The 22,758-nt window shown below is 29.9% G+C and overlaps 5 protein-coding genes and 3 long non-coding RNA genes across 44 annotated transcripts in view; 3 read left to right on the forward strand and 5 right to left on the reverse strand.

The window, feature by feature from the left end:
* The window catches only part of LOC105286029 (mannosyl-oligosaccharide alpha-1,2-mannosidase IA), a 738,960-nt gene that overhangs the window by 174,283 nt on the left and 541,919 nt on the right, over window positions 1-22,758 (reverse strand). The gene's annotated exons all lie outside the window — the stretch shown is intronic.
* The window catches only part of LOC105285750, a 249,063-nt gene that overhangs the window by 107,643 nt on the left and 118,662 nt on the right, over window positions 1-22,758 (forward strand). The gene's annotated exons all lie outside the window — the stretch shown is intronic.
* LOC105285094 lies at window positions 181-4,739 on the reverse strand. Its single transcript, XM_011349049.3, has 10 exons — window positions 4,432-4,739; window positions 4,151-4,337; window positions 3,702-3,821; window positions 3,481-3,598; window positions 3,058-3,319; window positions 2,872-2,988; window positions 1,566-1,656; window positions 1,351-1,499; window positions 1,048-1,180; window positions 181-944 (listed from the first exon to the last, which is right to left on the reverse strand). Exons 2-10 carry the CDS (start codon window positions 4,292-4,294, stop codon window positions 891-893), a joined length of 1,188 nt encoding a protein of 395 aa, XP_011347351.2. The 5' UTR covers window positions 4,295-4,337; window positions 4,432-4,739; the 3' UTR covers window positions 181-890.
* On the reverse strand, window positions 5,133-8,296 carry LOC105285097. 3 transcript variants are annotated; one of them, XM_026972981.1, is made up of 9 exons: window positions 7,912-8,076; window positions 7,473-7,592; window positions 7,257-7,374; window positions 6,805-7,066; window positions 6,619-6,735; window positions 5,971-6,061; window positions 5,759-5,904; window positions 5,420-5,552; window positions 5,133-5,336 (listed from the first exon to the last, which is right to left on the reverse strand). In XM_026972981.1, exons 1-9 carry the CDS (start codon window positions 8,053-8,055, stop codon window positions 5,286-5,288), a joined length of 1,182 nt encoding a protein of 393 aa, XP_026828782.1. In that variant the 5' UTR covers window positions 8,056-8,076; the 3' UTR covers window positions 5,133-5,285. The 3 variants fall into 3 exon arrangements, with proteins under 3 accessions (XP_026828782.1, XP_019889095.1, XP_019889094.1); XM_020033536.1 differs by lacking the exon at window positions 7,912-8,076 and adding an exon at window positions 8,208-8,296 and having other exon boundaries at window positions 5,759-6,061; XM_020033535.2 differs by having other exon boundaries at window positions 5,759-6,061.
* LOC109611334 lies at window positions 8,339-8,794 on the forward strand. Its single transcript, XR_002193716.2, has 2 exons — window positions 8,339-8,425; window positions 8,600-8,794. It is a non-coding gene; the product is annotated as an uncharacterized LOC109611334 (long non-coding RNA).
* LOC105285098 lies at window positions 8,673-16,661 on the reverse strand. 5 transcript variants are annotated; one of them, XM_026972971.1, is made up of 10 exons: window positions 16,410-16,661; window positions 15,977-16,096; window positions 15,759-15,876; window positions 10,632-10,893; window positions 10,443-10,559; window positions 9,770-9,860; window positions 9,540-9,685; window positions 9,189-9,321; window positions 9,075-9,104; window positions 8,673-8,910 (listed from the first exon to the last, which is right to left on the reverse strand). In XM_026972971.1, the coding sequence occupies exons 1-10, from the start codon at window positions 16,551-16,553 to the stop codon at window positions 8,887-8,889; spliced, it is 1,185 nt and encodes a 394-aa protein (XP_026828772.1). In that variant the 5' UTR covers window positions 16,554-16,661; the 3' UTR covers window positions 8,673-8,886. The 5 variants fall into 5 exon arrangements, 3 of the variants coding, with proteins under 3 accessions (XP_026828772.1, XP_026828770.1, XP_026828771.1); XR_003407062.1 differs by lacking the exons at window positions 8,673-8,910; window positions 9,075-9,104; window positions 9,189-9,321; ... (2 more) ...; window positions 10,443-10,559; window positions 10,632-10,893 and adding exons at window positions 12,073-12,254; window positions 13,084-13,304; window positions 13,673-13,805; ... (2 more) ...; window positions 15,130-15,246; window positions 15,319-15,580; XM_026972969.1 differs by lacking the exons at window positions 15,759-15,876; window positions 15,977-16,096; window positions 16,410-16,661 and adding exons at window positions 11,076-11,193; window positions 11,293-11,412; window positions 11,725-12,272 and having other exon boundaries at window positions 9,075-9,321.
* Window positions 14,231-15,276, forward strand: LOC105285099. 2 transcript variants are annotated; one of them, XR_003407141.1, is made up of 3 exons: window positions 14,231-14,322; window positions 14,413-14,479; window positions 15,197-15,276. It is a non-coding gene; the product is annotated as an uncharacterized LOC105285099 (long non-coding RNA). The 2 variants fall into 2 exon arrangements; XR_002193715.2 differs by lacking the exon at window positions 15,197-15,276 and having other exon boundaries at window positions 14,413-15,004.
* LOC105285100 lies at window positions 17,370-22,423 on the reverse strand. Of its 2 annotated transcripts, XM_026973020.1 has the most exons (9): window positions 21,891-22,411; window positions 21,458-21,577; window positions 21,240-21,357; window positions 20,796-21,057; window positions 20,607-20,723; window positions 18,216-18,306; window positions 18,007-18,152; window positions 17,670-17,802; window positions 17,370-17,584 (listed from the first exon to the last, which is right to left on the reverse strand). In XM_026973020.1, the coding sequence occupies exons 1-9, from the start codon at window positions 22,032-22,034 to the stop codon at window positions 17,534-17,536; spliced, it is 1,182 nt and encodes a 393-aa protein (XP_026828821.1). In that variant the 5' UTR covers window positions 22,035-22,411; the 3' UTR covers window positions 17,370-17,533. The 2 variants fall into 2 exon arrangements, 1 of the variants encoding a protein (XP_026828821.1); XR_003407092.1 differs by lacking the exon at window positions 17,370-17,584 and having other exon boundaries at window positions 17,716-17,802; window positions 17,951-18,152; window positions 21,891-22,423.

Consider the following 22,758-nt stretch of genomic DNA (forward strand, 5'->3'; position numbering starts at 1 on the left):
GTAAGTCAAGTGTGCATATGGTTAGCATACAAAACTTATAAATGAAATGTAATAACCGAATACTTATATTAGCATATTAGCATTACCTTTCCTCTATGTTTTGCTGTGATCTTTTTCTTTTTCTTTTTAAAGAAATATTATATTAGCGCTTAGATGTGAAAACTAATAACAACATAATTATTTTGTTGCATGAAATTTATACAAAGCTATTAAAAGGACAGTAATATAATTTCTTATACTGAGCACAGCACGAAATATGAGAGAATATTTTTGTTGTGATTCATTGCAATGCAAGTAGTAAAATATTATAGTCACTTGTTTGCATGATACTTCGTATCTTTTAAGTAATAAATAAAAAGCTTATATACTATGATTTGCCATACCTTACGCGGTTATAAAGCTATATTCTATCATAATATAATGTACAAGCGAAAAAAGGGTATAAATAATTACAGGTTCATAATATCACTATTCTCGCACGCAAAATGGTCTCTGCAAATTTATTATATTTAATAAGTTTTCACAATAAGTATATACGTTTGCTAATTAACTTTTGTTTCCGGTTTTTTATTATCGCGTGGAATAAATTACTGTGAAATAAGATATTGCTGTGCTCGTAAATCGAAAACGTGATTACTGTTTAAACAACAGATGCTGATACCACGTATCTATTGCTATCTACATTTTGTTGTCATAATACTATTTTCCGTCATGAACAAACAATTATGAATGAACAATAAGAGGATAAATATATTGACAATTTAGTTATTATTATGTACAACGAGCCTGAACTTAATAAAAAGAAAGTTAAAACACGTTTATGTTATACAAATATATCTATTTGATAAAAACATACACTAAGCTGACAATAAACTTTGGTTTCCGGCTTTTTATTGTCGTGTGGAGTAAATCACTGTGAAATAAGATACCGCCTTACTTGCAAGCTGAAAAGGCAATATGTTGCAGTGTTCATCAGTTGCACATTTATTAAATTCCCTTCTTCATTTGACAAAACTGTTTTTAATTAATTTGCATTAAATAATTTACCGTAACAAAACCTTCCAAGGATAAAATAAATATATTCCCAAATGTCAAATTAACTTTCACTATTGCCCTTTGCATTACGAATAATATCAATTTCTGTGCACGCAATGGGGCTGCATACCATAATCCATTATAACTGTAATAATTTTAACATACAATAAAATTAATGTTGCAATTCATAAAAAAAAAAACAAAGTTGTATTGCTTTCACAATATAATTACACGTGCGTAAAATTGCATTTTTAAAACAAAGTGTTATCAATTTATGTACATTCAAAAATAATATAAAACATGATTACAACTTACGTCGCCTCAAATACTTGCATTCCATGGTTCTGCACTATTTCTCCGCAATAATTAATGATAAACATGTAAGTAAACTGGGCAACCACTGATATAAAAGCTGCATACATATCAGTATAATCATTGCTAGTATTAGTTATTACTTGAAGTAACTATAACACAAGGTTACTTAGAGAATAATTCAGAATTAATTAAAATAGATAAAAATCATAACCTACATGGAAAAGACTAAAACTTATGGAGCTAATTCCAATGACAATCAGAATAGTAAACACCATTGTAAAACTAGATATCCAAAGCTCGACATACCTTGAACAATGAGTTACAATTTGTTACTGTTACATTATTGAAATCATTGATTGAAATGTGAAAAATGTACATATATTGATTACGTAAGACATCTATTAGTATTGTTACAAGTTGTTTTCGAAAGAAGCGTTTCTATGCATATATTATATCTTAGAAGTAAGTTTTAAGATAAGAACGTCAGACTTATAAACTATCAAATTTATAAGCGGCCAGCGGAGCGCGAGAGCTCTCTTTTGAAGACAGATTAACAAATTGGAGCACAGCAAGTGTTGCGGTCGCGGAAAAAATGCATTTGTATCGAACAATAATTGAATAACGAAGCGAACTTCGTTTATTCAGTGAGGTAGAGTAAACAGAGTAATAAAAATTGTTGAATGCATAGAAATATCTTTCACCGCAGGTCGGAGCATCACATCATCACCTATCTTGACTCAACACTTTTGAGAGTCCGCATTCACGTGCGATTTGTTACAATATAAAAACTCATGCTTCAGTAGTATGCTTACGTTAACATATATTTACGATAATTATTATATGTTCCACTTGATGCGATAAAAATTTGAAAATTCCCTTAATGTTTTGAGGCTTGATGCTTTTTAAACTGATGATAATTGCCCAGATAGCAACTGCACTCATCATCATTTGGAATCAATATGATGTTAAATATTAGTCATGTTCACATGAATGACAAATATTTGACGCTAAATTTATCTCAAACGACGTGCGAATGCTACTAGGGCATTTAATTCTCCGTTTCATGTGTGTGTGTGTGTGTGTGTGTGTGTGTGTGTGTGTGTGTATTATATATCACATTATTAAAAGTTGGCTATGTATTACGTATTATCGAAATAAATTTGAAGTATGTCTCAACGTAAATCTTTACAGGAATAGACATAATTAATATTTTTTTCAATTTATGATTCAGATTTAGCAATTACTCAATTCTTGTTTTCTATTGTATTTAAGAAAGGCATTACTAAAAAACGAAAAACACATCCATCAGCATGCAAATGTATGAATGGTGAAAGAAAATTGAATTAAATTATGGAAAGGCATGTCTTTTTTAGTACATTATAATTATTCAAATAGATATGTATCTATATTCTTATATAACGTGATAAGATTCTGAAATATACGAAATCACTTCAAAGAAATAAAAAAATAACATAAAGGATAAGGTATCACAAATAGTATCAGAAATAAATTTATACTAACGCAATGGCCCGTCGATGAATAATAACTACGCTCGCAATCTTCTGATAAAGAAGATATTCCTGTACAGGATTACACATCGCTAGCATATCCTCTTGAATTGCGTTTTCCATTCGATAGCTGTAGAAATCTGCTTAGGTATACTTCGATTAAAATATGTGCTTAGGAATATATTATATTGCACATTACCTTGCCACTTTGAAAAGAGCACATGCGTGCAGGATGTACATCATAATTGTTGTAGTGGTGCAACATATCGTAATCACTCTTAAATAAATGGCAACTATTTCATGAAGTAACATTAACCAGAGGTATTTCTCCCGATTGACAAAGTATTCCGTGATCACGATAAGTTTCAAAGATCGTGATTCATTTAACGGTAATATAACGTCAAGTATTAACGGTAGAAATTGCAATGTTATGTAACACAATGTATCACAATGACAAAACACTGGGAAAATTAAATCTTATTTGAATGTATTTACATACATTTTTATATATTTCTTATTTTATCAAAGAATGAATAACACGCACGATAAGTACAAACACATGTCATGAAATATATAGTGACTGTAACATGTAGTATTGAGGCACAATAATTTTTATTCTTACCAAGTGCACACATTGAAATAAATCTCACACTCCCGGCGTATTTTTTAATGATATCAATTTCCAATTTGTCTTTCACTAATTCCCAGTCATTTCGAATCTGCTCTAACAGCCGTTTTACCTAATTATTCCAATTTCCTTATTTTTGGATAAAACATAGTTTATTTTGCAGATGTTATAACACACAATATATTAGCACGTAAAACTTGTTTTATTGCACTTACATTATCTGTTTGAACGACGAAAAGGCAATACTTCATTGTGACATAAAGAGTAGGAGACACGAAAGACAAAATTTTCAACAGAAGATTTGCACTGAACTGCATTGTCACAAATGAGAGGAACTAGAAATAATATCATAAAAAAATAATACTGATTTCTTCCTACCAATTTTCATTATTACTATATTTGTTTAAACTCAGGTGCGTTATCTAATAAAATAGCGAAAGATCGATAGAAAATATAATCTCCCTATATTTTAAAAGGTATAAGTTTAAGCTCACACAATAAAAATAGTAAATTATTACAAAGTTGTTAATATATGACATGCACGCATATGAATTATATAAAAGATAAATGAAAATAAGAAAACAATGAAAGCTGATGATGTACTTAACAACAACTGCTACTTAAATATAATACCAAAAATGGTAGTACATGCAACTTCATGTACCTGAGCAACAATATATCCAAAAAGAATACCAATAAATAGTACTTTTCGTAGTCGAGCAAAAAGTGATTGCTGATAAGGCCATAGGCCGAGCATCTTAAGAAAATTGCGGTTTATTTTATAATAGTGTTCTTCAATCTCGTGCATCTTGCACGGCGTACGGTCAAACAATGATATGGACTCTTATATTCTGATAATATTTTAAAATTTTCTATAAATATACTATAAATTATGGCCATTTTTTCATCCAAAGCAATTACTTGATATTCTTTCTAAGAACGTACCAATATTCATTCTTGAGATGTAAGAAAGTTGTTCCATATTATCACAATTGCTTTAAAATTACTTTAAATTCAGATATCGATCACCTTAATAGTGGCGTTTATTGTGCAGAGGACGAAATATTTTCGCGCAGCCGCAGAGATGATCTTGACAAGAAAGAAAGCTTCAGTCGCATTTGAAACATCACACGATGCGTTTCTCTCTTTGTGTCTAACTTTGAAAGAAGTAGCTCGAATCATAAGAGAGTACATATTTAATATACAAAAAATATAAGTGAAATATGATATTAGCTAAATAGTTTTACATAGTATTTTCTTTCCTTTATATGTTGCTATCATTTTCTGCTTTTAAAGGAAATATTAGCATGTAGATGGTTGTGAAAACTAGTAACAACATAATTAATTATTTAGGTGTATGAAAGCTATATTAAAAGGACACATACAATTTTTTGTGCAATGAGCGCAGTACGAAATTTGAAAGAATATATTTGTGTTGTGATTCATCGCATTGCAGACCCAGTAGTTAAGTCAACAAATTACAGTTGCTTGTTCATACGGTATTTGTTACTTTTTAAGTACTTCTTTAAGTAACAGGTAAAAAACTTATATAATATATACTCATGATTTATCTCAGATGGTTATAGTAGAGTTCCATCTCCTTTATCATGTTACAAGCGAAAAGAGGGTAAATAATTACACGGTCATCATATAACTACTCTCGCACGCGTGCGCGTGCGCAAATAGTCTCTGCGTTATATTTAATATAATGTACACGATAAGTGTATGCTACTTATGTCAATTTGATAAAACCATATATATACGTTTACTAATAGACTTTTGGTGTTTCCGGGTTCCTATTATCGCGTGGAATAAATTACTGTAAAATAAGATACGGCTGTACTCGCAAGCTGAAAAACCATATATTGAAAAGTTCAATAAATCCGTGTAGATTAAACTTTGTTTCTTTACTGAGAAACTAGTTCAATTTTACCGTAAGAAATCCTTCCAGAGACGCAACAAATATGTTTCCACATGTCAAATTGATTTTCACTATTGCTCTTTGCATTATAAACAACACCAATTTTTGCGTACGAGGCGGGGCTGCGTACCACAATCCATTATAACTACAATTATTTTAATATCGAATAAAGCCATTGTCATAGTTCATAAAACAATAAAGTTATATCTTCTGAATAGTAACATTTCCACGTAAAGTAAATATCAGTATATAATTATTTTAGATTGGTCCTTTAAGGACTAAATCTATACGGATATACATAATGATTGAAATCTGTAAAACTTTAAAAACAATGTAAAACGTGATACATACGTTGCCTCGAACACTTGCATTCCATGATTCTGAACTATCTCTCCACCATAATTAATTATAAACATATAGCTAAAATGGAGAATTACTGACATAAAAACTGCGTACATTTCATTAACATCATCGGTAACTATTATTAGTTGAAGCAACTGGAACACAAAATTACTTAAAGAATAATCCAGAATTAATGAAAATAGATGAATAGCATTACGTACATGAAACAGATTAACACTTAAGGAGCTAACTCCAATCAAGATTAGAATAGTAAACGGTACCGTAAAACTCGATATCCAAAGCTCAATATACCTTTAACAAGGAGTTAAAATTTCCTATTATTGATATAGACAACAAATGTAATAGTATTATACATTTGTTTCTGTGTTATTTATGGTTATTGTTAATAGTTCCAATACCATCAATGTATTAAAATATTTCAAATAATTAAAATTAAAATATTTCAACCACGCGCTTAGTGTACAATATTTTCTAAGATTATAGTAATTACTTGAATATACGTTTCTACATAGGTATATAGTTAGTATTAATAAAATTCGAAATATGTACTATCGAAATAAATTGCATGTACGTTTTAATATAAATCTTTGCACTAATGTGTATAATTTATGATTTAGACTTAATGCTTGTTGCCTATATCATTATTAAGGAAGACAAAATCATTATAGAAAAAGCTATTTTATAAAATGTATTTTAGAAAAATATATTTAACACAATACAAATATTTTGACATGTATATCATATTGAATAAGTTTTGAAATCACAATTTTTATAGTTGAAAAATGCATATTAAATGTGAACAGGATATCGTAGATATATAGTCACAATAGAAATAGATGAATACTAACCCGATGGCCCTACGATGAATCAGAACTACGTGTACAATCCTCTGATAAAGCAGATATTCTTTTAGAGGATTACGAATCGCTAACACATCTTCTTGAATTGCATTCTCCATTCGATAGCTATAGAAATCTGCTTAGGTGTACTTTGATTAAAACTACCGCTTTAGAACTGAATATATTTTACAATACCTTGCTACTTTAAATAGCGCACATGCGTGCAAGATGTACATCATAATTGCCATAATAGTGCTACACAGCGTTACCATTCTTAAGTAAACGGCAATTATCTCATGAAGTAACATTACCCAGATATATTTCTCTCGATTGAGGAAGTATTCCGTGACCGCGATAAGTTTCAACGATCGTGATTCATTTAACGGTGCAATAACGTTAAGTATCAACGGTAGAAGTTGCAATGTTATGTAACACAATATGCCACAATGACAGCACACTAGCAATTTAATTAAATTTAATATGAGTTCAATTAAAGTTTAAAATAATTTCTTATCTTTCTTATTTCAATTTCTTATTCTATTGATAAAGAAATGGATAGTATGTACAATTATCACACGAAAATAATAAAATATAACTGTAACATTGTAATCATAATACTATGAAATTACAATAATTTAAATTTTTACCTATTGCAATCATTGTAATAAATCTCACATTGTCAGCGTATTTTTTGATAATATCAATTTCCAGTTTACCTTTCACTAACTTCCAGTCATATCGAATTTGCTCTACCAGGTGTTTTACCTATTATTCCAGTTTCCTTATTTTTGGATAGAACATAATTTGCTTTACAAATCTTATATCAATATATTAAAAAATATAATTTGTTTTATTTTACTTACATTATCTGCTTGAATGATGAAGGTGCAATATTTTATTGTGACAAAAAGAGTCGGAAACACGAAAGATAAAACTTTCAGAAGAAGATTTACGCTGAATTGCATTGTTAAAAATGACAGCAGCTAAAAATATATCATAAATATGTTATAAATAATTTCTGTCCGCTAATTTTAATTATTCCTATCTTTCTTAAAAATAGATTATATCTGATGAAGTAGCGAGAGATAGATAAAAGATGTAATCCTACTTATTTTTGAATTTTAGTCAGCTCATACAATAAACATCTTATCACCAATTATTACTATGCACAGTAATGTAATATATGTGCATAATTTATATAAGAGATAACTGATGAGAATTTAATGAAACTTATAATTATATGCTTTCTGTTATTAAGGTACAATCATGAAAATGATAATATATGTATATAGTTTCGTATACCTGCGCAATAATATATCCACAAAGAATACCAATAAATAATATTTTTTGTATTCGAGCAAAATAAGTTTTTTGACACGGCCATAGGCCAAGCATCTTAATAAAATTGTGATTAAGTTTATAATAGCGTTCTTCAATATCGTACATCTCGCACGGTGTACAATGAAACAATGATACGGATACTTCTTATATTTTAACGTTATTTTACATTTTCCATACATTTTATAAATAGAGGCTATCTTACTTTTTTTTCGCCCAACGCAATTATTAATAATCATGATATTCTTTTAACAACATACCAATGTACTCATTATTGAAATGTAAGAAAGTTGTTCCACATTATCGTAATTGTATCAATTTGAGATATCGATCATCTTAATAGCAACGTTTACTGTGAAGTATGAAATATTTCCGTGCAGTCGCATGATCTTGGCAAGGAAAAAAGCTTCAGGCACATTTGAAACATCACATGATGTGTTTCCCTCTTTACATTTATCTTTGACATATTGTTCGACTCGTAAGTTAAGCATGCACATGTTTAGCATACAAAAACTATAAGTGAAATGCACAAATGCATAAATAGTTTTATTAGCATTTTCTTCCCTCTATGTTTTGCTGTGATCCTTTTCTTTTTAAGGAAATATTAGGACTTGGATGCTTGTGAAAACTAATACCATAATTAATTTTTTAGTTGTATGAAAGTTACGAAGATACGAAGCTACAAAAAGGATACTAATATAATTTTGTATAATGAGCACAGCATGCAATATCAGAGAATATATATTTGTAGTGATTCATAGCAATACAAGTAGTAAAATATTACAGTCACTTGGTTGCACGATAGTTTGTACCTTGTATGTAATAAATAAAAAATTTATATAATATATATGATTTGATCATACCTTACGCGATTGTACTCCATTATAATATATGAACAAGTGAAAAGAGGGTATAAATAATTACACGTTCATAATGCAACTATTCTCGCACGCAAAATGGTCTCTGCAAATTTATTATATTTAATAAATTTTCACAATACTACTGTGTATACAATAAATGTATAACACAATAAGTCTATACTACTTATGTCAATTTGATAAGGCTACATATACTTTTTCTAATTAACTTTCGTTTCCGGCTTTCTATTATCGCGTAGAATAAATTACCGTGAAATAAGATATTGCTGTACTCGTAAGCTGAAAACATAATATGTTGAAAAGTTCAGTAAATCCGTATAGATTAAGTATTATTTCTTTATTGAGGAACTGTTTTAATTTTACCGTAAGAAAACCTTCCAAGGATGCAACAACTATGTTTCCACATGACAAAGTGATTTTCACTATTGCTCTTTGCATTACAAATAATATCAATTTTTGCGTCCGCAGCGGAGTTACATACCACAATCCATTATAGCTGTAATTATTTAACATCGAATAAAGTATTGTCATAGTTCATAAAATAATGAAGTTATATCGCTTTCTGAATATTATGATTCCCATTTAAAAATGAATCATTATATAATATTATTTTACATTTATCTAAGATTCTAAGGGATAAATCTATAGAGAGATATCATCTCTATCTGTTGAAATGTGAGAGAATTCTAATATTCTGTAGAACGTGATACCTACGTTGCTTCGAATACTTGCATTCCATGATTCTGAACTATCTCTCCACCATAATTAAATATAAACATATAGCAAAAATGGAGAAGTACTGAATAAAAAGCTGCATATATTTCATGAACGTCATCGGCAGCTGTTATTAGTTGAAGCAACTATAACACAAAGCATACTCCAGCACTACTTACTTAAAGCATAATCCCGAAATAATGAAAACACAGATAAAAAGCACTACTTACATGAAAAAGATTAACACTTAAGGAGCTAACTCCAATCAGGATCAAAAGAGCAAACGGTATCGCAAAAGAAGATAGACAAAGCTCGATAAACCTTTAACAAGAAGTTAGATTTTGCTTTCACTGATATAGAGAACAAATAAATGTCAATAGCATTATACGTTTAGTTGTTTGTTACTAGTGATAAATGCTGATAGTTCCAGCGAGCAATGTATTCGAACATTTCAACAGAGTGCTTAAGTAATATAATAATTTCCAAGCTAATAGGTAATTTCTTAAATATTTTACATATATATGCACTATTAAGAAAACTTTAGATATATGTTATGTATTATGTATTATATCAAAATAAATTGCATGTATATGGCTTATTATAAAATCTTGCACTAATGTGTATTATTTATAATTTAAACTTGATGCTTATTGTCTACATCGTCTATATCATCTATTATTATATGTAACAAGACTACAGAAAAACCTTTTATAAAACATATTTTAGAAAAATATATGTAATAAAATACAAATGTTCTGGCAAGTATGTATATCACTATATCCAATAAGCTTTGAAATTACAGTTAACACTTTTCACAACTCAAAAATGAATATGAAGTGCAAACAAGGACAAGGATGTATTAAATATAATAAATAGTTACAATAAAAGGAGATGAGTACTAACCTAATGGCCCTACGATGAATAAGAACTACGTGGGCAATCCTCTGATGAAGTAAATTTTCCTTTAAATGATCATGGATTGTTAGCACGTTCTCTTGAATTGCATTCTCCATTCGATAGCTGTAGAAATCTGCTGTTTAGATATACTTCGATTACAACTACCGCTTTAAAACTGAATATATTTCATATTACCTTGCTATATTAAACAGCGCACATGCGTGCAAGATCTGCATCATTAATGTCATACTAGTGCTACACATCGTTACCATTCTTAAATAAACGGTAACTATCTCATGAACTAACATTACCCATATATATTTCTCCCGATTAAGAAAGTATTCCGTGGTCGCGATAAGTTTCACCGATCGTGATTCATTTAACGGTGCAATAACGTTAAGTATCAACGGTAGAAGTTGCAATGTGATGTAACATATTATGCCACAATGACAGCACACTAAGCAATTAAATGGAATATGATGTCAATTACAGGTTACATTAATCTCTTATCTTTCTTATTCTATTAATGAAGAGATGGATAGTACATACATACGAGTATTGCAAGAACATAATAAAATAGACAATAACTGTGATATTATAATAATACTACTATGAAAGTAAAATAATCAAAAGTTTTACCTATTGCAATCATTGTTATAAATCTTCCATTTTCAGCGTATTTTTTGATAATATCTGTTTCCAGTTTGTTTTTCACTAACTTCCAGTCGTATCGAGTTTCCTCTACTAGTTGTTTTACCTAATTATTCCATTTTCCTTATTTTTAGATAGAATATAATTTACTTTACAAATCTTATATCAATATATTACAATGTATAACTTGTTTTATTTCACTTACGTTATCTGCTTGAATGATGAAGGTGCAGTATTTTATTATCATAAAAAGAGTCGGAAACACGAAAGATAAAACTTTCAGAAGGAGATTTACACTGAATTGCATTGTTAAAAATGACAGCAGCTACAAATCATAACTATGTTGTGATTGTAAATAATTTCTGTTAATTTTAATTATTTTTATCTTTGTAGTTTAGTATGAAGTAGCGAAAGAGAAATAAAAGTTATAATCGTAGTTTATTTTAAAAGTGTATATAACTTCAACACAATAAAAATCTCATCACAAGTTATTAATATATGTATGCGGTAATGTTATATATGCGCGTGATTTACGTGAGATGAATAAGAAGAAATTAATGAAAATTAGGGATATAGTTTACAATTGTTGTTACTTAGATACAGTTACGAAAATGCAGATGCATACAGTGTCGTATACCTGTACAATAATATATCCACAAAGAATACCAATGATGAGTACATTTTGTATTCGAACAAACTTTGTTTTCTGATAAGGCCATAGGCCTATCACTTTAAGAAAAGTGTCACTGACTTTATAATAGCGTTCTTCAATATCGTGCATCTCGCACGGTGTATGACCAAACTATGATACCCTTACATTTTGACATTATTTCAAACTTTACACTATAAATTATGATTATTTTACCTTCTTCGCACAATGAAATTACTTAATATTCTTTCTAACAATATACTAACATAATCATTAGTTAGATATAAGAAAATTGGTCGCCATTATCAGAATTGTTATATCAATTTGAGATATCGATCATCTTAATAGCAACGTTTATTGTGAAGTATGAAATATTTCCGCGCAGTCGCATGATCTTGGCAAGGAAAAAAGCTTCAGTCACATTTGAAACATCACATGATGTGTTTCCCTCTTTACATTTAACTTTGACATATTGTTCGACTCGTAAGTCAAGCATGCACATGTTTAGCATTCAAAAACTGTAAGTGAAATGCACAAATGTATAAATAGTTCTATTAGCATTTTCGTCCCTCTATGTTTTGCTGTGATCCTTTTCTTTTTAAGGAAATATTAGGACTTGGATGCTTGTGAAAACTAATACCTACATAATTAATTTTTTAGTTGTATGAAAGTTACGAAGATACAAAGCTACAAAAAGGATACTAATATAATTTTGTATAATGAACACAGCACGAAATATCAGAGAATATATATTTGTAGTGATTCATAGCAATGCAAGTAGTAAAATATTACAGTCACTTGGTTGCACGATAGTTCGTGCCTTTTATGTAACTAGCAACACAGGCGCGCGCTACGCGCGCTATTTTGGTTTTCAATATTAATAATGGCCGGATTCAGCGCACACAACAGTTGCAGGAGCGCTCAGTAATTAGTGTTTATGATTGGACTATACCTTCAGATCTAAAGGAATGTACCAATAGCAATGAGCGCTCCCGCAACTGTTGTGTGCGCTGAATCCGGCCAATGTTTTCGAATAATAATATTCATCTATTATTTATTATATAATAAATGACACAAATCCTATTCTAAAAAAGGCGTTAAAGGTGTTATTTATTTCAATCCTGTTTCATCAATACAAATTTGACAGAATTGACAGCTGCCGTTTTCACATTCTGACATTCGCAACACGAAGTTCAAATCACACGAAGTTCAAGCCAAGCGAGAGAACCAATCAGCGTCGCGGAAAAGAGGCCTCAATATTCGATAAAAAAGAACTTCAAGGAGTTACACGCCTTTTTTAGAATAGGATAAATAAAAACTTTATATAATATATATGATTTGCCATACCTTGCGCGATTGTACTCCATTATAATATATGAAGAAGCGAAAAGAGGGTAAAAATAATTACACGTTATGTGTATACAATAAGTGTATAACACAATAAGTGTATACTACTTATGTCAATTTGATAAGGCTACATATACTTTTCCTAATAAACTTTTGTTTCCAGTTTTTTATTATCTCGTGGAATAAATTACTGTGAAATAAGATATTGCTGTACTCACAAGCTGAAAACATAATGTGGATTATATTTCGAATAGAATAGCCAAAAGGTTAAAATGTAATGCTGACATGTTCGTTTATTAATTCGTATCACAAAGTAAAGCTTAACAATTGATCGCTCGCGATTTGTTACTTGGATTCGACGAGCTTGTTATTTTGTGATAGAACGGACAAAGACTGACTAAATTGCTTCGATTCCCGAATTTCATAGGGACAACATGTTTGTCTCATGATTTTCTTTATGTTTGCTTGGATTTCGGAGATCCATGTCGGTTGAGAACGTTTAAATCCAGACACATAATATGTTGAAAAGTTCAGTAAATCCGTATAGATTAAGTATTATTTCTTTACTGAGAAACTGTTTTAAGTTTACCGTAAGAAAACCTTCTAAGGACGCAACAAACATATGTCCACATGTCAAATTGACTTTCACTGTTCCCCTTTGCATTACAAATAATATCAATTTTTGCGTCCGCAGTGGAGCTACGTACCACAGTCCATTATAACTGAAATTATTTAACATCGATTAAAATTATTGTCATAGTTCATAAAATAATGAAGTTATATCGTTTTCTGAATAGTATGATTCCCACTTTAAAATATCATTATTTAATATTATTTTACATTTAACGGATAAACCTAGAGATATATCACCTCTAATCTGTTGAAATCTGAGCGAATTCAAAAATTCTGTAGAATATGATACCTACGTTGCTCCGAATACTTGCATTCCATGATTCTGAACTATCTCTCCAGCATAATTAAGTATAAACATAAAGTTAAAATGGAGAATTACTGACATAAAAACTGCGTACATTTCATTAACGTCATCGGTAACTGTTATTAGTTCAAGCAACTAGAACACAAAATTGCTTAAATAATCCAGAATTAATGACAACAGATAACAAGCATTACCTACATGAAAAAGATTAACACTTAAGGAGCAAACTCCAACCAGGATCATAATAAAAAACGGTACCGCAAAACTAGATATCCAAAGCTGAATAAAGCTGTAACAAGAAGGTAGATTTTGCTTTTACTGATATAGAGAACAAATAAATGTCAATAGCATTATACGTTTAGTTGTTTGTTACTTGTGATAAATGTTGATAGGTCCAGTGTAATCAATGACTTAGAACATTTCAACAGAGTGCGTAATTATTATTTTCCAAGTTAACAGGTAATTTCTTACATATTTTATATAAATATGCAATATTCAGAAAACTTTAGATATACACTACCGTCAAAAAGTTTAAGACCAAACTAACAAATAGAGATGAAGATAGAAATGACATGACATTTCTTCTGACTGTTTCTTCTTTGATAAATAACTATATGATCATATTATAAAATTATAAAAGCAAGTGAGATAACATTATCTTTTGGGGATGAAAGTATATAATTAAATCTAGTAATTCTTTTAGTCCTAAACTTTTTGACGGTAATGAATGTTATGTATTACAATATGTATTATGTATTAGTATATTGTTAGAATATTAAGTAATTAATATTAAGCATTATATCAAAATAAATTGCATGTATGGCTTATTATAAAATCTTGCACTAATGTGTATTATTTAAACTTAATGCTTATTGTCTACATTGCCCATATTGTCTATCAGTATTCTTAACTAAATTACAGAAAAACCTTTTGTAAAATGTATTTTAGAAAACAATATTTAATAAAATACAAATGTTCTGGTAACTGTATATCACTATATCCAATAAGCTTTGAGATTACAATTAATCACTTTTCATAACTCAAAAATGATTTGTGAAAAAGGACAAGGTTGTAATAAATAATTATAATAAAAGTAGATGAGTACTAACCTAATGGCCCTACGATGAATAAGAACTACGTGTGCAATCCTCTGATGAAGTATATGTTCCTTTACAGAATCATGTATTGCTAACACGTTCTCTGGAATTGCATTCTCCATTAGATAGCTGTAGAAATCTGCTGTTTAGGTATACTCCGATTACAACTACCGCTTTAAAACTGAATATATTTCATATTACCTTGCTATGTTAAACAGCGCACATGCGTGCAAGATCTGCATCAGTAATGTCATACTAATGCTACACAACGTTATCAATCTTAAATAAACGGTAACTATCTCATGAAGTAACATTATCCAGATATATTTCTCCCGATTAAGAAAGTATTCCGTGGTCGCGATAAGTTTCACCGATCGTGATTCATTTAACGGTGCAATAACGTTAAGTATCAACGGTAGAAGTTGCAATGTGATGTAACACAATATGCCACAATGACAACACACTAAGCAATTAAATTTAATATGAGTTCAATTAAAGTTTACATTAATCTCTTATCTTTCTTATTCTATTACTGAAGAGATGGATAGTACATACGATTATTGCAAGAACATAATAAAATATAGAATAACTGTGACATTATAATCATAATACTATGAAAGTAAAATAATCTAAAGTTTTACCTATTACAATTATTGTTACAAATCTCCCATTTTCAGCGTATTTTTTGATAATATCAATTTCCAGTTTACCTTTCACTAACTTCCAGTCGTGTCGAATTTGCTCAACCAGTTGTTTTACCTACTTATTCCATTTTCCTTATTTTTAGATAGAATATAATTTACTTTACAAATCTTATATCAATATATTAAAATGTTTAAACTTATTTTATTTCACTCACATTATTTGCTTGAATGATGAGGGTGCAATATTTTATTACCATAAAAAGAGTTGGAAACACGAAAGATAAAACTTTCAGAAGGAGATTTACACTGAATTGCATTGTTAAAAATGACAGCAGCTACAAATCATAACTATGTTGTGATTGTAAAATAATTTGTGTTAATTTTAATTATTTTTATCTTTGTAGTTTAGTATGAAGTAGCGAAAGAGAAATAAAAGTTATAATCGTAGTTTATTTTAAAAGTGTATATAACTTCAACACAATAAAAATCTCATCACAAATTATTAATATATGTATGCGGTAATGTTATATATGCGCGTGATTTACGTGAGATGAATAAGAAGAAATTAATGAAAATTAGGGATATAGTTTACAATTGTTGTTACTTAGATACAGGTACGAAAATGCAGATGCATACAGTGTCGTATACCTGTACAATAATATATCCACAAAGAATACCAATGATGAGTACATTTTGTATTCGAACAAACTTTGTTTTCTGATAAGGCCATAGGCCTATCATTTTAAGAAAAGTGTCACTGACTTTATAATAGCGTTCTTCAATATCTTGCATCTCGCACGGTGTACGACCAAACTATGGTACCCTTACATTTTGACATTATTTCAAACTTTACACTATAAATTATGATTATTTTACCTTCTTTCGCACAATGGAATTACTTAATATTCTTTCTAACAATATACTAACATAATCATTAGTTAGATATAAGAAAATTGGTCTCCATTATCAGAATTGTTATATCAATTTGAGATATCGATCATCTTAATAGCAACGTTTATTGTGAAGTATGAAATATTTCCGCGCAGTCGCATGATCTTGGCAAGGAAAAAAGCTTCAGGCACATTTGAAACCTCACATGATGTGTTTCCCTCTTTACATTTATCTTTGACATATTGTTCGACTCGTAAGTTAAGCATGCACATGTTTAGCATACAAAAACTATAAGTGAAATGCACAAATGCATAAATAGTTTTATTAGCATTTTCTTCCCTCTATGTTTTGCTGTGATCCTTTTCTTTTTAAGGAAATATTAGGACTTGGATGCTTGTGAAAACTAATACCATAATTAATTTTTTAGTTGTATGAAAGTTACGAAGATACGAATCTACAAAAAGAACACTAATATAATTTTTCATAATGAGCACAGCATGCAATATCAGAGAATATATATTTGTAGTGATTCATAGCAATGCAAGTAGTAAAATATTACAGTCACTTGGTTGCACGATAGTTCGTACCTTTTATGTAATAAATAAAAAATTTATATAATATATATGATTTGATCATACCTTACGCGATTGTACTCTATTATAATATATGAACAAGTGAAAAGAGGGTATAAATAATTATACGTTCATAATGCAACTATTCTCGCACGCAAAATGGTCTCTGCAAATTTATTATATTTAATAAATTTTCACAATACTACTGTGTATACAATAAGTGTATAACACAATAAGTGTATACTACTTATGTCAATTTGATAAGGCTACATATACTTTTCCTAATAAACTTTTGTTTCCAGTTTTTTATTATCTTGTGGAATAAATTACTGTGAAATAAGATATTGCTGTACTCGCAAGCTGAAAACATAATATGTTGAAAAGTTCAGTAAATCTGTATAGATTAAGTATTATTTCTTTTGCTGAGAAACTGTTTTAATTTTACCGTAAGAAAACCTTCCAAGGACGCAACAAAGATATTTCCACATGTCAAATTGACTTTCACTATTGCCCTTTGCATTACAAACAATATCAATTTTTGCGTCCGCAGTGGAGCTACGTACCACAGTCCATTATAACTGAAATTATTTAACATCGATTAAAATTATTGTCATAGTTCATAAAATAATGAAGTTATATCGTTTTCTGAATAGTATGATTCCCACTTTAAAATATCATTATTTAATATTATTTTACATTTAACGGATAAACCTAGAGATATATCACCTCTAATCTGGTGAAATCTGAGCGAATTCAAAAATTCTGTAGAATATGATACCTACGTTGCTCCGAATACTTGCATTCCATGATTCTGAACTATCTCTCCAGCATAATTAAGTATAAACATAAGGTTAAAATGGAGAATTACTGACATAAAAACTGCGTACATTTCATTAACGTCATCGGTAACTGTTATTAGTTCAAGCAACTGGAACACAAAATTGCTTAAATACTCCAGAATTAATGAAAACAGATAAAAAGCATTACCTACATGAAAAAGATTAACACTTAAGGAGCAAACTCCAACCAGGATCAGAAGAAAAAACGGTACCGTAAAACTAGATATCCAAAGCTGAAGAAAGCTGTAACAAGAAGGTAGATTTTGCTTTTACTGATATAGAGAACAAATAAATGTTGATAGGTCCAGTGTAATCAATGACTTAGAACATTTCAACAGAGTGCGTAATTACTATTTTCCAAGTTAACAGTTACTTTCTTACATATTTTATATAAATATGCAATATTCAGAAAATTTTAGATATACACTACCGTCAAAAAGGTTAATACCAAACTAACAAATAGAGATGAAGATAGAAATGACATGACATTTCTTCTGACTGTTTCTTCTTTGATAAATAACTATATGATCATATTATAAAATTATAAAAGCAAGTGAGATAACATTATCTTTTGGGGATGAAAGTATATAATTAATTAAGAACAAGCGTGTGCTTCGCCAGAATAAAAATATAAATAAATCTTCTTTTTGTCGACATAAACTGGCAATTTATTAAGATTTAAGTACAATTCCAAACGTTTCGACGTTTCGTTGTATTATAGAAAAAGACATTAACTTGTACACTGAAGAGGACCAAAAGCAATGGTCGAAACGTTTGGAATTGTACTTAAATCTTAATAAATTGCCAGTTTGTGTCGACAATAAGAAGATTTATGTATATAATTAAATCTAGTAATTCTTTTGGTCCTAAACTTTTTGACGGTAGTGAATGTTATATTAGGTTGGTGCAAATGAAATGGCCGTTTTTCTTATTTTAAACTTCTCACCTTTGTAGTTCACCTTTCTTCCGCGCCGACAGCGCTGTATGTATACTATATCAAAAGTACATTTCCCGCGCGTGAATTTGTATACATAATCTGACTTTTTTAGTAGAATAGTGGTTGTTGAAATTCATGTTTATGTCAAGATGGAAAATAAGGAAATTCGAATAATTTCTTTGTACGAGTTCAAACTCAGTCATAGTGCAGCCCTGGCAACGCGAAATATTAATACGGCTTTCGGCGAAGGTTCCGCGAATGAAAGAAGAACGAGGCGTTGGTTTGAAAAGTTTCGATCTGGAGACACAAACCTTGACAATTTGCTTCGTGGACATGCGCACCTTTCGTCATTGATGACACTATTTTAAAGGACATGATCGAAGTGGATCCGACATTAACAGTTCGAGAGGTTGCAGAAAGGCTCAATGTTCATCACTCAACTGTCGTCAGACATTTACGAAGGCTGGGAAAAGTGAAGAAGTTGGATAAATGGGTTCCTCATGAATTGACGAAGAGAGACAAATAAGACGTTTAGAAACCTGCATTTCTTTGCTTTCCCGGCATAATAATAATGGAATATTGCACAGAATTGTGACGTGCGATGAAAAATGGATATTATATGATAACCGTCGACGATCTGCACAGTAGCTGAATGAGCCTCCAAAACATATGCCAAAGCCGAACCTTCATCCCAAAAAGATTATGGTTTCAGTATGGTGGTCAAGTAAGGGAATCGTGCATTATTCATTTAACAAACAAGGTGAGGCTATAAACGCTGATAAATACTGTCAGGAAATTGACGTTATGTATGCAAACCTGTGCGCTCAACAGCCGGCATTGGTCAATAGACATGGTGTATTGTTACTTCACGATAATGCTAGGCCACACGTTGCAAAAAAGACCATAAAAAAATTATCCGAGTTAAACATCGAAGTTCTCCCTCATCCTCCTTATTCTCCAGATATTTCACCGACTGATTATCATTTGTTCAAACATTTGGATGGGTTTCTAACTGGAAAAGTTGTCCAAGAAGAAAAGCGTGTAAAAGATGCATTCCATGAGTTCATCGGCTCTCGTTCTTCAGATTTTTTTAAACATAGTATTGATACACTTGTATCACGTTGGAACAAATGCATTGAAATAGATGGAGACTATTTTGATTAATATAGTAAGTGTTAAGTTTGTCAAATAAAGCTTTAAAGTTCAAATTCAAAAACGGCCATTTCATTTGCACCAACCTAATATATTATGTATTAGTATATTGTTAGAATATTAAGTAATTAATATTAAGCATTATATCAAAATAAATTGCATGTATGGTTTATTATAAAATCTTGCACTAATGTGTATTATTTAAACTTGATGCTTATTGTCTACATCGCCCATATCGTCTATCAGTATACTTAACTAAATTACAGAAAAACCTTTTGTAAAATGTATTTTAGAAAACAATATTTAATAAAATACAAATGTTCTGGCAACTGTATATCACTATATCCAATAAGCTTTGAGATTACAATTAATCACTTTTCATAACTCAAAAATGATTTGCGAAAAAGGACAAGGTTGTAATAAATAATTATAATAAAAGTAGATGAGTACTAACCTAATGGCCCTACGATGAATAAGAACTACGTGTGCAATCCTCTGATGAAGTATATGTTCCTTTAAAGAATCATGTATTGCTAACACGTTCTCTGGAATTGCATTCTCCATTAGATAGCTGTAGAAATCTGCTGTTTAGGTATACTCCGATTACAACTACCGCTCTCAAACTAAATATATTCCATATTACCTTGCTATGTTAAACAGCGCACATGCGTGCAAGATCTGCATCAGTAATGTCATACTAATGCTACACAACGTTATCAATCTTAAATAAGCGGTAACTATCTCATGAAGTAACATTATCCAAATATATTTCTCCCGATTAAGAAAGTATTCCGTGGTCGCGATAAGTTTCACCGATCGTGATTCATTTAACGGTGCAATAACGTTAAGTATCAACGGTAGAAGTTGCAATGTGATGTAACATATTATGCCACAATGACAGCACACTAAGCAATTAAATGGAATATGATGTCAATTACAGGTTACATTAATCTCTTATCTTTCATATTCTATTAATGAAGAGATGGATAGTACATACATACGAGTATTGCAAGAACATAATAAAATATAGAATAACTGTGACAATATAATCATAATACTATGAAAGTAAAATAATCTAAAGTTTTACCTATTACAATTATTGTTACAAATCTCCCATTTTCAGCGTATTTTTTGATAATATCAATTTCCAGTTTACTTTTCACTAACTTCCAGTCGTGTCGAATTTGCTCTACCAGTTGTTTTACCTACTTATTCCATTTTCCTTATTTTTAGATAGAATATAATTTACTTTACAAATCTTATATCAATATATTAAAATGTTTAAACTTGTTTTATTTCACTCACGTTATCTGCTTGAATGATAAAGGTGCAATATTTTATTACCATAAAAAGAGTTGGAAACACGAAAGATAAAACTTTCAGAAGGAGATTTACACTGAATTGCATTGTTAAAAATGACAGCAGCTACAAATCATAACTATGTTGTGATTGTAAAATAATTTGTGTTAATTTTAATTATTTTTATCTTTGTAGTTTAGTATGAAGTAGCGAAAGAGAAATAATAGTTATAATCGTAGTTTATTTTAAAAGTGTATATAACTTCAACACAATAAAAATCTCATCACAAATTATTAATATATGTATGCGGTAATGTTATATATGCGCGTGATTTACGTGAGATGAATAAGAAGAAATTAATGAAAATTAGGGATATAGTTTACAATTGTTGTTACTTAGATACAGGTACGAAAATGCAGATGCATACAGTGTCGTATACCTGTACAATAATATATCCACAAAGAATACCAATGATGAGTACATTTTGTATTCGAACAAACTTTGTTTTCTGATAAGGCCATAGGCCTATCATTTTAAGAAAAGTGTCACTGACTTTATAATAGCGTTCTTCAATATCTTGCATCTCGCACGGTGTACGACCAAACTATGGTACCCTTACATTTTGACATTATTTCAAACTTTACACTATAAATTATGATTATTTTACCTTCTTTCGCACAATGGAATTACTTAATATTCTTTCTAACAATATACTAACATAATCATTAGTTAGATATAAGAAAATTGGTCGCCATTATCACAGAATTGTTATATCAATTTGAGATATCGATCATCTTAATAGCAACGTTTACTGTGCGAAGTAAGGAATATTTCTGCGCAGACGCTAACATAATCTTGAGGAGGTAGAACTTCATTTTCATTTATAACGTCATAAGATATGTTTCCCTCTTTATATCAGAATTTAAAATTACTGATAGTGTGCGCGTATTGTTATAACAGTTATACAAAATATGTAAGTAAAATATAAGCTCTTGCTATTGTGCATAATTTTATTTTTTCCACAGAAATATCAGTGCTTTAATGATTGTAAAAGCTGGTAACAATATAATTAATGGTTTAATTATATTATATATTCAATTTTATTATATATTCATATATTTAATTATATTATATATGCAAGGATGAAAGATACTAATATAGTCACTTAATGAACACTATACTAAATATGAAAAAATATATTTCTGTTGCGATTAATCGCAATGTAAAGCCAATGTAAAAAAGTGACACGCTACAGTCATTTTTTAACACTCGCTATCTTTTTACTTATTATCCATTAACAGATGGAA

This window comes from Ooceraea biroi, chromosome 10 (assembly GCF_003672135.1).
Source record: "Ooceraea biroi isolate clonal line C1 chromosome 10, Obir_v5.4, whole genome shotgun sequence".
Lineage (NCBI taxonomy): Eukaryota > Metazoa > Arthropoda > Insecta > Hymenoptera > Formicidae > Ooceraea > Ooceraea biroi.

Bases quoted from the DNA above. Each gene is read 5' to 3' on its own strand.
- LOC105285094 (XM_011349049.3), bottom strand. From the start codon at position 4,294: ATGCACGAGATTGAAGAACACTATTATAAAATAAACCGCAATTTTCTT. The intron at 1,500-1,565 runs GTAGGTTATGAT...CTTGTGTTATAG, and splicing joins TAAGTTTTAGTCTTTTCCAT to TTACTTCAAGTAATAACTAA. The intron at 945-1,047 runs GTAAATTATTTA...TTGCCTTTTCAG, and splicing joins CCTTGGAAGGTTTTGTTACG to CTTGCAAGTAAGGCGGTATC.
- LOC105285098 (XM_026972969.1), bottom strand. From the start codon at position 11,868: ATGCACGATATTGAAGAACGCTATTATAAAGTCAGTGACACTTTTCTT. The intron at 9,861-10,442 runs GTTAGTACTCAT...TTCTTGTTAAAG, and splicing joins ATTCATCGTAGGGCCATTAG to GTTTATCGAGCTTTGTCTAT. The intron at 9,686-9,769 runs GTAAGTAGTGCT...TTTGTGTTATAG, and splicing joins TAAGTGTTAATCTTTTTCAT to TTGCTTCAACTAATAACAGC.
- LOC105285097 (XM_020033535.2), bottom strand. From the start codon at position 8,055: ATGTACGATATTGAAGAACGCTATTATAAACTTAATCACAATTTTATT. The intron at 7,593-7,911 runs GTATACGAAACT...ATATATTTTTAG, and splicing joins GTGGATATATTATTGCGCAG to CTGCTGTCATTTTTAACAAT. The intron at 5,337-5,419 runs GTAAAATTGAAC...ATGGTTTTTCAG, and splicing joins CTCTGGAAGGATTTCTTACG to CTTGCGAGTACAGCCGTATC.
- LOC105285100 (XM_026973020.1), bottom strand. From the start codon at position 22,034: ATGCAAGATATTGAAGAACGCTATTATAAAGTCAGTGACACTTTTCTT. The intron at 20,724-20,795 runs GTAATATGGAAT...AGATTTCTACAG, and splicing joins GCGCTGTTTAACATAGCAAG to CTATCTAATGGAGAATGCAA. The intron at 18,307-20,606 runs GTTAGTACTCAT...TTCTTGTTACAG, and splicing joins ATTCATCGTAGGGCCATTAG to CTTTCTTCAGCTTTGGATAT.